The sequence below is a fragment of the Felis catus genome, chromosome D2, assembly GCF_018350175.1.
Source record: "Felis catus isolate Fca126 chromosome D2, F.catus_Fca126_mat1.0, whole genome shotgun sequence".
NCBI classification, from domain to species: domain Eukaryota; kingdom Metazoa; phylum Chordata; class Mammalia; order Carnivora; family Felidae; genus Felis; species Felis catus.
Window position 1 is genome coordinate 34,582,263 of NC_058378.1, and position 14,604 is coordinate 34,596,866.

At 38.9% G+C, this 14,604-nt stretch overlaps 1 protein-coding gene across 2 annotated transcripts in view; it reads left to right on the top strand.

The window, feature by feature from the left end:
- The window catches only part of VCL (vinculin), a 111,896-nt gene that overhangs the window by 77,373 nt on the left and 19,919 nt on the right, over nt 1–14,604 (top strand). For both annotated transcript variants that reach the window (XM_003994069.6, XM_003994068.6), the window contains exons 7-13: nt 638–728; nt 1,994–2,141; nt 5,994–6,147; nt 7,580–7,755; nt 10,763–10,953; nt 12,835–13,034; nt 14,158–14,286. In XM_003994069.6, coding sequence (XP_003994118.1) covers nt 638–728; nt 1,994–2,141; nt 5,994–6,147; nt 7,580–7,755; nt 10,763–10,953; nt 12,835–13,034; nt 14,158–14,286 — 1,089 coding nt within the window. The remainder of the gene's footprint in view (nt 1–637; nt 729–1,993; nt 2,142–5,993; nt 6,148–7,579; nt 7,756–10,762; nt 10,954–12,834; nt 13,035–14,157; nt 14,287–14,604) is intronic.

The window sequence follows — 14,604 nt, forward strand, 5'->3', positions numbered from 1 at the left end:
GGTTAGGATGGTAAAGGAACGAAGAATGAGGAGGGTGAGGAGGATGGCAGGGAAGGCCAGAAAAACACTTTTTTCTTACATTACATTCAGTGGTTTATTTGTGGAATTAAAACTAAATTGCTAGATTAAAATTTTCAGTTTTTTTCCAACCAGTAATTCCAAGTTTTTCAGATTAATTAAGTATAGTGAAGCATCATCCAGTGTTTGTGTATTTCAAAACAAGATGTAAAAGAACTGTGATTTGTGGCGCCACATGCTAATGAGGCTTCCCTGATGCAGGGAGGGCTTTGCCAGGGTTGCGCTAGATGAGTGGAAAGGCTGATAATGAGGCATGTGACAACAGGGCTTTTTCCTGCTGCAGACATTAAGCATCTTTTGGCTTGAGTGATTTTACCAGTTTTCACAGTCTAGCAATAGAGAAACCAGAAAACAAAATAGAATTAACTGAAGATTTGCATGCACAATGCTGCATTTTGACAGAAATAAGCACTCTGGTGTGATGAGAGTATTTTTAAGGCTGTTTTAGGACTACATTAGCTATTGTATGTTAAGTGCTGTAACTTTTTCTCTGTCTTACTTTGTATCATGGTTTCTCAGTTTTTGCAAAGAAAATAATTGTGGTGTTTCTCTTCAAAAGGACACTGAAGCCATGAAGAGAGCATTGGCCTCCATAGACTCCAAACTGAACCAGGCCAAGGGTTGGCTCCGTGATCCCAGTGCCTCTCCAGGTAACCCACTGGTTCTACTTTCCTGACAGATACAGTAAAAAGCGAAAAGTCAAGCAAACAAACAAATAAAGAAAGAGGGTCTTTCCATAATCTCATAATTCTGAGATAACTACTGCAACATTTAGGGGCATACTCCATTCTCTGATAGTTTTGACTAATTGAAGCATTACTGGTCCTTAAAAAGATGAACGGCATAGACTAATCACCTCTCATCATGGAGGAATAAACCAAGCTGAAGTGGGCATTCTCTGTCAGAATATTGGCTCACTTCTTCCCTGAATCTGAAAGGTAATTATCCTGAATAAAAACTCTTGTCTTGGGGCTCAGTTGGTTAAGTGCCCAGATCTTGGTCTCAGCTCAGGTCATGATCTCATGGCTCGTGAGATTGAGCCCCAGATTGGGCTCTGTGCTGACAGTGTAGAGTGTGCTTGGGATTCTCTCTCTCCTTCTCTCTCTGCGCCTCCCCCATTTGCTTTGTCTCTCTCAAAATAAATAAACTTAAAAAAATTATTTAAAAAAAAAAACCTGTTATCTTTAGGGGGGTCTGGGTGGCTCAGTCAGTTAAGCACCCGACTACAGCTCGGGTCAGGATCTCGTGATCCGTGAGTTCAAACCCCACGTCGGGCTCTGTGCTGACAGCTCAGAGCCTGGAGCCTGCTTCAATTTGGTGTCTCCCTCTCTCTCTGCCCCTCCCCCACTCATGCTTGCTCTCTGCCTCTCAAAAATGAATAAATATTAAAAAAAACCCCAAACTCTTCTCTTTCTAGTTCCCATTGGGCAGATTTCCATTTATGTCAAAAAAGTATTTAATTAAGCAGATTAAATGATGCCAATAAGAATTGGAAAGAAAATTTGACTTACGTAAAGACCCAAATGGGTTATTGAGCTGGGTTTTATGGATTTTCTAATCTAATATTCAGTTTTAGATTAATATTTGAATGAATGTGAAAAGCCTAATGGAGGTTAGAGGTGCTAAGTAGTATTAAATTAGTAGTTTTCATCATCTGTATTCTTACCACAAGCTGCTTATCATTTCCAGATGGATATGGTTCCAAGTATTTTTTTTTTTTAGAAGTATCTGTGGTTAAAACCTCACCCTCTGCTTATAAGGGAACTGCTTGGCTGTTAGCTATCAGATGTATTGCCTTCTATTCACTTGTCTTCTAAAATCACCCATTCCTTCATGAATGAAATGACTTGTAAAGTATCCTTTCTAAATAATTAATATGTCAGCAGTGAGGATATTGAGTATCTCTTTATTTTAGGGGATGCTGGTGAGCAGGCCATCAGACAGATCTTAGATGAAGCTGGAAAAGTTGGTGAACTCTGTGCAGGCAAAGAACGCAGAGAGATCCTGGGAACCTGTAAAATGCTGGGGCAGATGACTGATCAAGTGGCTGAACTCCGAGCCCGGTAAAATTGCTCTACTCTTACCCAAGTTAGGTAACAGATCGTATCTCACTCCTGACAAAGTAATTCAGAGACCAAGTCTCTGCTAATTTCCCTGTGTTATTTTTGACTAATGGACAACACAGATTTTATACTCTATTAATTCTTCAAGATTGAAGTGAACTTCTCCTTTGATAAACTTTCAAAGTAGCAGATTCTTTGTAGCAAGGTTGAAATAGAAATAGAAATATGGTATCTTGGTTTCTAGCCATAGGTTTAGAAAGAATAAGGGGCAGTGGTGAAGTCTGGCATGGGTAGCCATATCTTTTATGAAGGATGGGTAAAAAGAAACAAAGAGTGAAAACACTAGAATTATTTCATGTTATTCTAAAATCCAGTTAAATAGGTTATCCTGTAAGTTGGTTATTTCTAGGCTTTTGAGTCTCTATTTCGTCATTATTCATTTGGTTTCATAATTCTTTTACTTCCTTTAAGACTTGACTGTTAGAACTTTTCCCCCTGTAAACTAAATCTATATAGTTTACTGTTAAGAAAACTCAGTATAATATAGGCTTCTTTGAAACGCAGCCATAGAGTTAATGCAGCTTTAAAAGATTATCCTCATTTTTATGGACTTTTATAATATCAGCATTGAGGAAAAATTGAAATATTTTCAATTGAGAAATATTTCAATTGAGGAAATTGAAAATTGAAATACTAGTGTAGATGAAGTTTAATTTGGCTTCAAGAAAATCATGAAACATCTTGAGATAATTGGAACATATAGGGCCTCCATACAAACAGGCCTCAGAAATAACCCCTTGGCATGTTGTACACCATTACACTTGGTTTCAAATGTATTAACAGAATAAACTTAAGAATATAGTTTTTTGGGGGTGCCTGTGTGGCTCAGTCAGTTAAGCAGCCGATTTCGGCTCAGGTCATGATCTCACTGTAAATTCAAGCCCCACGTCGGGCTCTGTGCTGACAGCTCAGAGCCTAGAGCCTGTCTTGGATTCTGTGTCTCCCTCTCTCTCTGCCACTCCCTCACTCATGCTCTGTCTCTGTCTGTCTCTCAAAAATAAACATTAAAAAAAATAAAAAAAAAAAGAATACAGTTTTTTAAAAGTTTATTTTTTGTAATCTCTGCACGCAACATGAGACTTGAACCTATGACCCTGAGTTGAAGAGTCACACCCTTTTCTGACTGAGCTAGCCAGGTGCCCCAAGAATACAGCTCTTAAAGGAGTGGTTCTTAACCTTTTTTGTATCAAAATAATTTTTATAATCTCATGAGAGCCATTAATCTTTATGTAAAAAGTTGCACATAAACTTGCCCCTATAGTATTATGTATAATTTCCCGAGGATCGTGGATTCACTGCAGTCCTGGGAACTCCAGAGGTTTCAGGTTTAGGATCTCTACCTTGTAGGGGAGAAGGAACTGCATAAATAAATGTGATCTCATTGAACCCAGTGAGCCTTTTTCTCCTGCTGTGAAGCAGTCTCCCCTGTCATGAGCATGACAGGAACTTTACAGAAAGGACAAAAAGAAGTTCTGTTCCCATTCGGAGAAATGCCAATGCAGTTTGACAAGATTCTTGGCTCTTCTAATTTCTCACTGCTGGCTCTTTTGTTTGCAGCCTTTTCACAGTGTGGTAGACAGTTTTCACTTGGAATTCTCAAATACACAGTTGTATGTGTTCAGAGAAAGATGAATTTGAGCAAGAGAACAAGGTGGCTGCTGTATGGGATCGGCCATAAATCTGTAAAGAGAAGAGGCTAGAACAGGGAAAGGAGCTATGGGCCTTCTTCACACTGGAGCCTGCAATATCCTTTCCTGATGAAAGATTAGAAAGCTATCCCCCTGTTAGCTTTTCTTAAATATGCCTAGCTATTTAACATTTTAGTGGCTGAAACTCAGTAACAATTTCCTCATTGATACTCTTCTTTTCACCTAGGGTTTCTAGGTTGTAAGGATATATTTTTCCTCTCATGGGGCTCAGTAAACTTTTTATTTTGAATGAAAAATTATGTAGCCCATCAATATTTTTACATTTTCACAATTGGACTTTTATACTAACATGGTTTCTCATCATGAATTACTAGATATGAAGGAAAAAAGCAAATTAAATCCCCAAAGTCTTCCACTCCTCTGCACATAAAAGGGAAGCCTCAAGTACAAATAAAAGGTATATATATCTTTTATATACCTGGCAATAAATAGTATTTGAGTTCATTACTTCACATATTGGTTTAGATGAAAAATAAGGATGACTTTATTTTTTTAAGTTTATTTTATTTATTTTGAGAGAGAGAGTGTGTGTGAGTGGGGTGGGGCAGAGGGAGAGAGAGAGAGAGAGAGAGAGAGAGAGAGAGAGAGAGAATCCCAAGCGGGCTTTGCACTATCAGCGGGGCTTGATCTCATTAATCATAAGAACATGACCTGAGTCGAAATCAAGAGTTGGGCACTTAACTGACTGAACCACCCAGGTGCCCCAATAAGGATGAATTTGAAAAGATAGATAAATGAATGACAGATCCATGCTACTATAAAGGGAAGCAAAGATGTTTTGGAGTTCATCCTAAAATCAGAAGCTCAGGTTAAGAGGATAAGCCATGCCATTATACCAACTGATAAAGTTGCCACCCCATCATTGAGTTTACCAGACCGAGTGGATTAAAAATATCTGAGGGGCGACTGGGTGGCTCAGTCGGTTAAGTGCCCAACTCTTGATTTCGGCTCAGGTCATGATCTCACGGTTTGTGGGTTCGAGCCCTGTGTCAGGCTCTGTGCTGACAGAGCCTGCTTTGGATTCTGTGTCTCCCTCTCTCTCTCTCTCTGCCCCTCCCCTGCTTGTGCTCTCTCTCTCTCTCTCAAAACAAAATAAACATTAAAAAATTTAAAAAATATATGAGCTTATAAAAATGTGGCAAATCGTATTTTGTTATGACTTGGAAAGTCTCTTACAAAGAGAAAACAAGTTTCTAATAATGCTCATATTTTTTGAAGTGTATCACTTTTGGGAGAGGAAAATAGTAAAATTAGTTCTTTAAGAATGTGATGGAAAACAACAGTTTCTTGTCACCTCAGTGACAACTGTTTTTGATATTTATAGATTGCATAGGAGTAGAAGGTAGACTTGAAGATTATTATTAGGTTCATTTTAATAATCATGACAATTTAATAACAGTAGTAATTATATGTTCGTATTATTTTATTGACATAGTGTTTTCAAGTTTTTTTGTTTGTTTTTTTGTTTTTGCTTGAAGCCACTCTGTTAGGTAAGCAGGGCAAGTATTGTTACCTGCACACCCCTCATTTTATAAGTTACAAAGCTGAAGCCCATTGTAAACAAGGTTCACAGGTCCCAGGAGCCAGGATTTGAACACAGATCTACTTGGTCCTAGTGTCATGTGCTTTCAGTAATACTGTGTTTGCTGCTTCCTGAAACATTTTCAATGTATACTTGCCCATAAATAAGACAATCTAATGGGATTTTTTTTTCTAAAGCACACATTACTATGGTAACAAAACCCTCATAGCAAGAAGATCACAAGCACATTTTCCCCCTGAAGTTCAGACTTGATTATGTAATCACCATCAAAAGGAGAATCATTATTATTGAAATTTGCAGGCTGGTCTGTAAAGTGGTTATGCTGTTCCAGGAAGCTAATGCATATTTTTAAAAGCCAAAGGAGAAAGTGGATAGTTTGGGTGTTTTGCTTTATCTCTTCTGTTTTCTTGTGCTATCCCAGATGTAGTAGGGGAAAGGAAAAAGACAAGCATGTTAACAAAAATGACATATTTGTGCTTCTCATGATATTTTGCCAGTAAGTATTTGAGAGAGTACAATGACAACATCTGTTTTGAGCAGAGGACAAGGAGCCTCGCCAGTGGCCATGCAGAAGGCCCAGCAGGTATCTCAGGGTCTGGATGTGCTAACAGCCAAAGTGGAAAATGCAGCTCGCAAGCTGGAAGCTATGACCAACTCAAAGCAGAGCATTGCCAAGAAGATCGATGCTGCTCAGGTAGTAATGATGGTTTTAAGGAGGGATGGGAAATAAAAGAGAAATGTTCCATAATTATCCTGCATCTCTCTCTCTCCCTCCCCCCCCCCTCTATATATAGATGGGTAGATAATGGGTGTTTCTAAGTGATGACTGATTCCCAGCAATTACCAATGTTAACACTTCCTCTACTACCACAGGTTTAGACTCATGTTAACTCTATTTTGAAATAGAGATCTTAATTTTGAATACTTTGATTAAAGGAAGTACTCTGGGGGGACCTGGGGGGCTCAGTCGGTTGAGTATCTGACTCTTGATTTTGGCTCAGGTGATGATCCCAGGGGTGTGGGATTGAGCCCTGCATTGGGCTCTGCGCTGAGTGTGGAGCCTGCCTGGGTTTCTTTCTCTCTCTCTCTCTCTCTTTCCCTCCCTCCCTCTGCCCCTGTACCCTGCTTGTGCATGTGTACTCTCTCTCTCTCTAAAATGAAAAAATTAAAAAAAAAAAAAAAAAAGAGAAAGTACTCTGAGCACTAAGAAAATTCTAGTTCCTGGTATAGATCACAGTATATAAAAGCTTTTCCTTATCTTAGAATTCACAACTGTATTTGGTCATAGCAATGTTAAAGGGTTAAAGTTTTCTGATGCCACTCTCCTGTAAAATGATTTTCAAGCAGTTCACAGAGAAACAAATGTTTGAGAAATTGAAGAATTAGTAAGGTGTGATTAAAGCAAAGATACGCTTGTGAAGATTCTCTTTTTTAAAATTTATTTTTATTAAAAATTTTAACGTCAGGGGCGCCTGGGTGGCGCAGTCGGTTAAGCGTCCGACTTCAGCCAGGTCACGATCTCGCGGTCTGTGAGTTCGAGCCCCGCATCGGGCTCTGGGCTGATGGCTCAGAGCCTGGAGCCTGTTTCCGATTCTGTGTCTCCCTCTCTCTCTGCCCCTCCCCCGTTCATGCTCTGTCTCTCTCTGTCCCAAAAATAAATAAACGTTGAAAAAAAAAAATTTAAAAATTTTAACGTTTACTTTTGAGAGACAGAAACAGAGTGAGAGAGAGGGAGGGGCAGAGAGAGAGAGGGAGACACAGAATCTGAAGCAGGTTCCAGGCCCTGAGCTTTCAGCACAGGGCCCGATGTGGGGCTCAAACCCATGAACCATGAGATCATGACCTGAGCCAAAGTTGGACGCTTAACTGACTGAGCCACCCAGTCGCCCCTGAAGATACTTATTCTGATGGGGAAGGAAAAAAATCACTTTTAAGAAGTTGGAGGATTGATTTGATTTTGCCTGAGCTAAGAACCTGTTTAAAACAGTAAGAATCAACATTGTAAAAGCAATCAGTGGTGTGCCTTGTGATTACTTTTGAAATATTTCTGATGGCCTTGTCAGTTGAATGAAATGTGGTTTATGAGGAGATCACAGTATGCTTTTTTTCCATTTTTATGTGTTTAGAATTGGCTTGCAGATCCAAATGGTGGACCAGAAGGAGAAGAACAGATTCGAGGGGCTTTGGCTGAAGCTCGGAAAATAGCAGAATTATGTGATGATCCTAAAGAGAGAGATGACATTCTACGTTCTCTTGGGGAAATATCTGCTCTGACTTCTAAATTAGCAGATCTACGAAGACAGTATGTATTTAACTTCTAACATTGCCTTTTAATCTCTCTCTTTTTTCCCCCAAGTGCATATATAGTTGAATGCTATAGGTTAAATGCACATGTGATGCTCTTTCACTGTATTCTTGTTGATTCTGTGTGACATGGCTAGGTCAGGTATTACTTCTGTTTTATTATTGACATAACTGAGGTTTAATGATTTATTGCTGATCACATGGTTTTAAATTAATATATTTAGGATGCTAAGAACTCCTTTTTTGAGATTCACTTTTTATTTCTAAGCTAGGACTTTTCCTGCTATATCATGTTTGTGGCATAACTGTTTCCCAGGCACAAGAGGGAAATATTTGTGGCTATCTAAGAAAAGATACTGTGGACTGTGGACAGGGGGGAGGGGGAGGAGGCATAAGAAGATGCTTTCTTTTCTCCCCAGCAATGTTGTTTCTTATGTAACAGTTATAAAACATCCTTAAATACAATGTCCTCACCACAGCTACTGCTTTTAAAGGCTTTCATGGCTTCTACTTTGATTATATAAAGAGGTGTTGCTTTGTTCCTTTGATCAGTATTTTTCTCTCTTAAATAAACTGCTAAAAGAACATTAAAAAGGGGGACAAAAGTCGCTTCTTCTCCACCTCAGGCTTCTAGCCACTTCTTCAGGGATAACCATAGTCAAGTATCTTGTGAGATTTGGCTTTTCATTTAACTTGTATGTTTCATTTCCTGTTCTTCCGTGGGAGAGTACCTAACCTTGTCTCAGTGACTTGTACTTTAGAATTCTTTCAAGTCTTGTATTGACCAAGAGGACAATACTGGCTAAGAAAGCACACTCCTGCCTACCATGAATAGGAGATGGGTGGGAGCAGGGTAAACATACTTTAGGCAGGAGGTTGTGATAGAGACCAACTTAGCAGCTCAAGTTTGGTTACATATCAAGGTTGATCATTTGGGAATCACTGTTTTATACCCCAAATCTTGAGTTGTTTAGGTAGAGAAAATAATTTGATCATTGTAAAATATAATGTCTATACAGTTAGGTCTATGTTTGTTAATATTAACCCATTAATATAATCTGTTTACATTATCACTAGTTTAAAATACTCAAAGGAGAAACTGTTTTAAGGACCAGAACACGATTCCATATACATATCAGGCACTCATTAATGTTTCTTAATGATGAAGAGAGAATTGATGCTAATGGTGAGAACAGCAAACCTTCCTGTGTGGTCATATGCCATCATTACTTATTAGTATAACATATACATATCCATAGCTTCCTGACAGTGGGAGTAGCCACGATCAGAACCAAAGTAAATACCTTCTTTGTCCAGCTTTATAATGGAGAAGGTACTGAAATTTAAAATCACAAAGGAGTTCTTCAGAGAATATCTAAATTAGTTGTTCTGGCTGGTAGGCTAACATTTTCATTTTTACAGGTGAGGCAGATAAGATTAACCTGAAGTTTTCTCTAGGTGGACTTGAGAAATAAAATGTGTCATATTTTTTATATGTTCATAATGGTTAGAATCTGAAGTCTTTGGAGTAGGGTTTTGGGGGCAGTAATCTCCCTTTGTGATACATAATTGTGATTCTCTTTTTATTTCTGTATTTGGTTACAAGAAACTCAAGAAAAAGTGGAGGCCAGAAATGTGTAGTGGCATCTAATGTCTAATGGAACTTAATAGTTTGAAGTATGGCCAGGTCTGGTGGCAACTGGAAACTACTCCCTCTGTTTGTTAGTAGCTGTATGGCATGCTGTCTGCTTCAGTCTGTGTGTTGATTTTGTTTATTTGGGTTCTTTGTCTAGCTTTGCCCTACCATGTCCCAGGCTTTCTAGTTCCAGACCCACCGCTAGTTGACTATGCAGTGTTTTTGAAGCATGGGCCAAGGACAACATACCTCAGAACCACCTGGGAATCTTGTGAAAAATGTACAGCCTGGACCCACTGCGTTTGCAGTGGGGTGTACTTAATCATAATCTCTTTTGGTGGTGCATTTAAAACTAAGATCCCAGATGACTTTTATGCACACTGGAATTAGGTTCCTTGCTTGACTGTGTTCATGTTGTCTTTGAGTTAGATAACCAGTTCAATCGGTTATGGCAAGAATTGGAGAATTATTTTGATACCAATGTAAGTAGCTAAGAGTGAGGACTCTGAAGTCATAGTGCCTGGGTTTGAATCCCTAGTCCACCAAAGTAAGTGATAGGATCTTGGGTAAGTTATCCAGCCTTTTGGTCCCTCACTTTTGCTTTTTGAATAACGGGGATAATACTTGTATCTACCTCTTAGGTTTGTCATGAGGATTAAATAACATAAGAGTGTTATTTACTATCAGAGTTGGGACTCAAAAAATTGTACTACTTACTACTAGTTCTATAACTAGTACTGTAGCTGCTTCAACTACTGCTATACAACATACATGGCTACTTGGGCCCACCTAATCCCTGAGGGAACTAGTGTTTTCCTTGATGGTCAACTGAGGGGTCAGCCAATGTAGTGATTTTTTTTTTTAATGTTTATTTTTGAGAGAGAGAGCGAGCGTGCGCGTGTGCGTGAGCACGAGTAGGGGAGGGGCAGAGGGAGAGAGAGACACACAGAATTCAAAGCAGGCTCCAGGCTCTGAGCTGTCAGCACAGAGCCTGACACGGCGCTTGAACTCACAGACCATGAGATCATGACCCGAGCCGAAGTCGGATCCTCAACCTACTGAGCCATCCAGGTGCCCCCCCCCCCAACTTAGTGATGTTTGATTGAGTTCAGCTAACCAAATGGTTGAGCTTGATTGAGGTAGATTGACTCAAACTCATATTTAATGTTTTAACTGGGATAATGCAATCTGAATTTAAATGATCAATTTCTTACTTTAGTGCCAAATAAATAAACCACTTTCCTTCCAAACTAAGCTAATAATAATCATTAGCAATTTGGCATCTCATTAGCATTTGTGTAGCAGTTAAGATCCTCTCACTGTAAATAGTGTCTATGACAGGATGGCTTTTTTTTTTTTTCCTTTTCAGGGGGAAAGGAGATTCCCCAGAGGCTCGAGCATTGGCCAAACAGGTGGCCACAGCCCTGCAGAACTTGCAGACCAAAACCAATAGGGCTGTGGCCAACAGCAGACCCGCCAAGGCAGCTGTCCACCTGGAGGGCAAGATTGAACAAGCACAGCGGTGGATTGATAATCCCACAGTGGATGACCGGGGCGTTGGTAAGGCCATGAGTGCACTTAACCCTCCATAAACTGGTCTTAGTGAAAATAAGCAAGTTGTTGATAGAGATCCTGTTCATCTGAAATTAGGTGCAGAAGGGGTTCTTCAGCTACTGGTGAGTAAATCATCCTACAGTGTGACTCCATTTCCAAATATAGCCCATAAATGATACCTGTGGCTTATTCAAAAAGAATTTGTGAGTAAATGATTTTGCTGTGGGTAAATAGAAAGGTCCTCAGGTTGGAATCGAAACATTGAACTAATTATTTCCAGTCTATGTGTACTTCCATTCTGTTGTATTTCTATTACACTCATTGGAAAATACCCAGTTAAATGTAGTTTTTGAAAATAAGTTAGAAGCACTTAGCTACCAAGGTTATTTTCATTTTTGAGGGCTCCTGCATTACACAGTCACCAGTAGATCTGATAACCTAAAATTTTGATTTTGGGGAGTTTTTAGGGATGAATCTATAAGAAGTTAGGTCATATTATGATAGCAAATCTGCTGAAGCTGAAAGATCTGTTTACTTCATTTACTATTTTTGTTGAATAAAAAGATTAATTTTTAAATTGGTGATTCCCAGTTTTGGGGAATCAGACAGATGTATAATTTACTGGGGGAGGAATAAACTGGTATAAAGGTTCTGAATGGCAATTTAGTATTACATATTAAAAGCTTTAAAAAAGTTCATACTCATTGATTTAGCAATTTGACTTAGAGGAATTTATTATAAGAAATAATTAGACATGTTTCTATACAGAGTTACATATGAGAATGTATGTAAACAGTATAAATATTTAATAATAAGTAAATGATCAATAATTATGGTTAATATAAAATATTACATAGATGTGTAGATCATGATTTTTTAAGAATACTCAATGATGCGGAAAAATGCTCCCATTAAATAAAAAGAGGCAAGGAATAAAAGTTAATATAAAGTATGATTTCAGTTTTGTAAAAGAGAAATGTGTATTTGTATAGGGACATGCAGTGCATTAAAAAACCACTGAAAGATTTGCAATAACATGGATGGATCTAGAGCGTATAATGCTAAGCAAAATATGTCAGTCAGAGAAAGAGAAATTCATATTTAGAGTTTAAGAAATAAAACAAATGGACAAAGAAAATAAGACAAAACAAAAAAATAGAGAACTTAGAGAACAAATTATGGTTGCCAGAGGGGAGAGGGGTGGGAATGGCTGAAACAGGTGAAGGGGATTAAGAGTACACTTATGGTGATGAGCACTGAGTAATGTATAGAACTATGGAATCACTACATTGTATACCTGAAGCTAATATAAAACTGTAAACTATACTGGAACTAAAAATAAATAAATAAATAAATAAATATTAGTAGAATAATTTTTAAAAAGACTGGTAGGAAATGTTCAACTGTATCAGTCTCTGAGGATTATGGGTGGATTATCTATTCTTATTTATACTTTCCTGTATTTCCCAATTTTTTTTCTATTGTTAGGGGAAAAAAACCCCACTAAATGTTTTTATTTAAAAAAAACAACAGGGATACCTGGGTGGCTCAGTCACTTAAGTGTCAGACTTGGTTTCAGCTTGGGTGGTGATCCCAGGGTCAATGGGATCGAGCCCTGAGTTGGGGCTGACTTGCACGGAGCCTGCTTGGGATTCTCTCTCTCTCTCTCTCTCTCTCTCTCTCTCTCTCTCTCTCTCTCTCTCTCTTTCCCTGTCTCTCCGCTCCTCCCCTATGCATGCACACATGTGTCTCTCTCTCTCTTTCAAAAATAAGTAAACTTTAAAATAAAACAAACAACAACAACAACAACACAATAGTTTACCACAATGGTACTGCAGTTGCCTTCTCTGGGTCTCTGTAAGTTACAGTGCTTTCCTCTTGATCCAGGTCAGGCTGCCATCCGGGGTCTTGTGGCCGAAGGGCATCGTCTGGCTAATGTCATGATGGGGCCGTATCGCCAAGATCTTCTTGCAAAGTGTGACCGTGTGGACCAGCTGACAGCCCAGCTGGCTGACCTTGCTGCCAGAGGGGAAGGAGAGAGTCCTCAGGCGAGAGCACTTGCATCTCAGCTCCAAGACTCCTTAAAGGTAGAACTTTGGAGCACACATTATTACATTTCTATGCTTACTATTATTGAAAAATGGGAGGGGAGAGATTTTTAAAATATACAATTTCTTGAATCTAGGGAAAGTGAAGAGTGTGATCAAGGAGCATATAATGAAGTCTAGAACTTACTAGGAAAAAGCTCACCTGTGTTTGACTGCAGCTGAAGTTGTTTTCCAAGTCTCAGTCAAGCAAGACCTCTTTTGTGATATTTGTTCTACCATATGTCCTCTGTGTTTATTTGGTCAATATTTTTCTTAAAATGGACTCCCTTTTTAAATTTAGGTGGATTTATTTAAAAGACAACTTTATAATAATCATGAAAACATGAGCTTGATGTGCTAGTTACATTTTTCCTAATATTCTTTAGAAGAAAGCACATAATTATCAAAATGAAAACACTGTTCTATCTAACACCTAACATCATTTCAGGTATCGTGAGTGTTACCCATTTTGAGAAGCAGTGGGAGTGACTGAGACTTCTTTCTATAAATCCAGAAAACTTAGATTGGACTAAGTGTGATAACTATGAAAAGGAACCTTTTCCGTGACACATAAGAATCGTCTTTAGATTATGTTCAGAAATGGGTACATATATTGGTTATCAAGTTTTTCTAGAAACTTAACTGAAAAAACATGTGTCAGAAAAATTTCCCGTTCTTAATTTCTTTACTCTTAATGTAAGAAAATGCTTAGAGATATGGCACTGCATCTGCCAAACAATCCTTACAGCTTCTGTGGCCATGATTAGGCTCCTCCAACATTGGGAGTGGCGAGGAACTGTTTACATTTCAGGGTCTTCTGTTCTACCCCATGAACCTCAGTACCATTTCTTAGAAGCCACCAAGAAAGGAAGTAAGATTTCTTGTTTGGGTGGAGAATGTGGGTGCTGTCTTACCTCTCCTACTAGACATGAATCTCTTAGAGGGTAGGATTCATATCTTACACCTGTTCCATGCTGGTTCAGTGCTTTGTACATAGTTATAGTAAATACTGAATGAAAGATTAAATGAATGAATGAATGAATGTGTCACTAAAGTAAGGATATTGGCAGATGTACCTTTTGGACATTTTTGGTAATTTTTATTTGTGAACAATGTTTTTAAGGATCTGAAAGCCCGGATGCAGGAGGCGATGACTCAGGAGGTATCAGATGTTTTCAGCGACACCACAACTCCCATCAAGCTGTTGGCGGTGGCGGCCACTGCACCTCCTGATGCTCCCAGTAGGGAAGAAGTGGGTATCTGGAGTCTTCCTTTTCTTCTGTTGGCCAGCCACACACACACACACACACACACACACACGCGCGCGCACGCACGCACGCACGCATATTTATATATATTTGGATATTTGTAAAGGTAAAATTTGATTTCAGTGTGCATCAGAGGCAGTGGTTGGGAAATTGTGGGTGAAGGGTGGAAGGGCAGAAGAGGAAAGGCCTTGCTACCTCTTCTTTTAGTTATCAGGTGTGTCAGTAATGTCTTTAGGACATTTCTTGAGTTGTAAGCTGTAGAAGACCTGACTATCAGAGAAGAAAACAAATGGGTTTTGTTT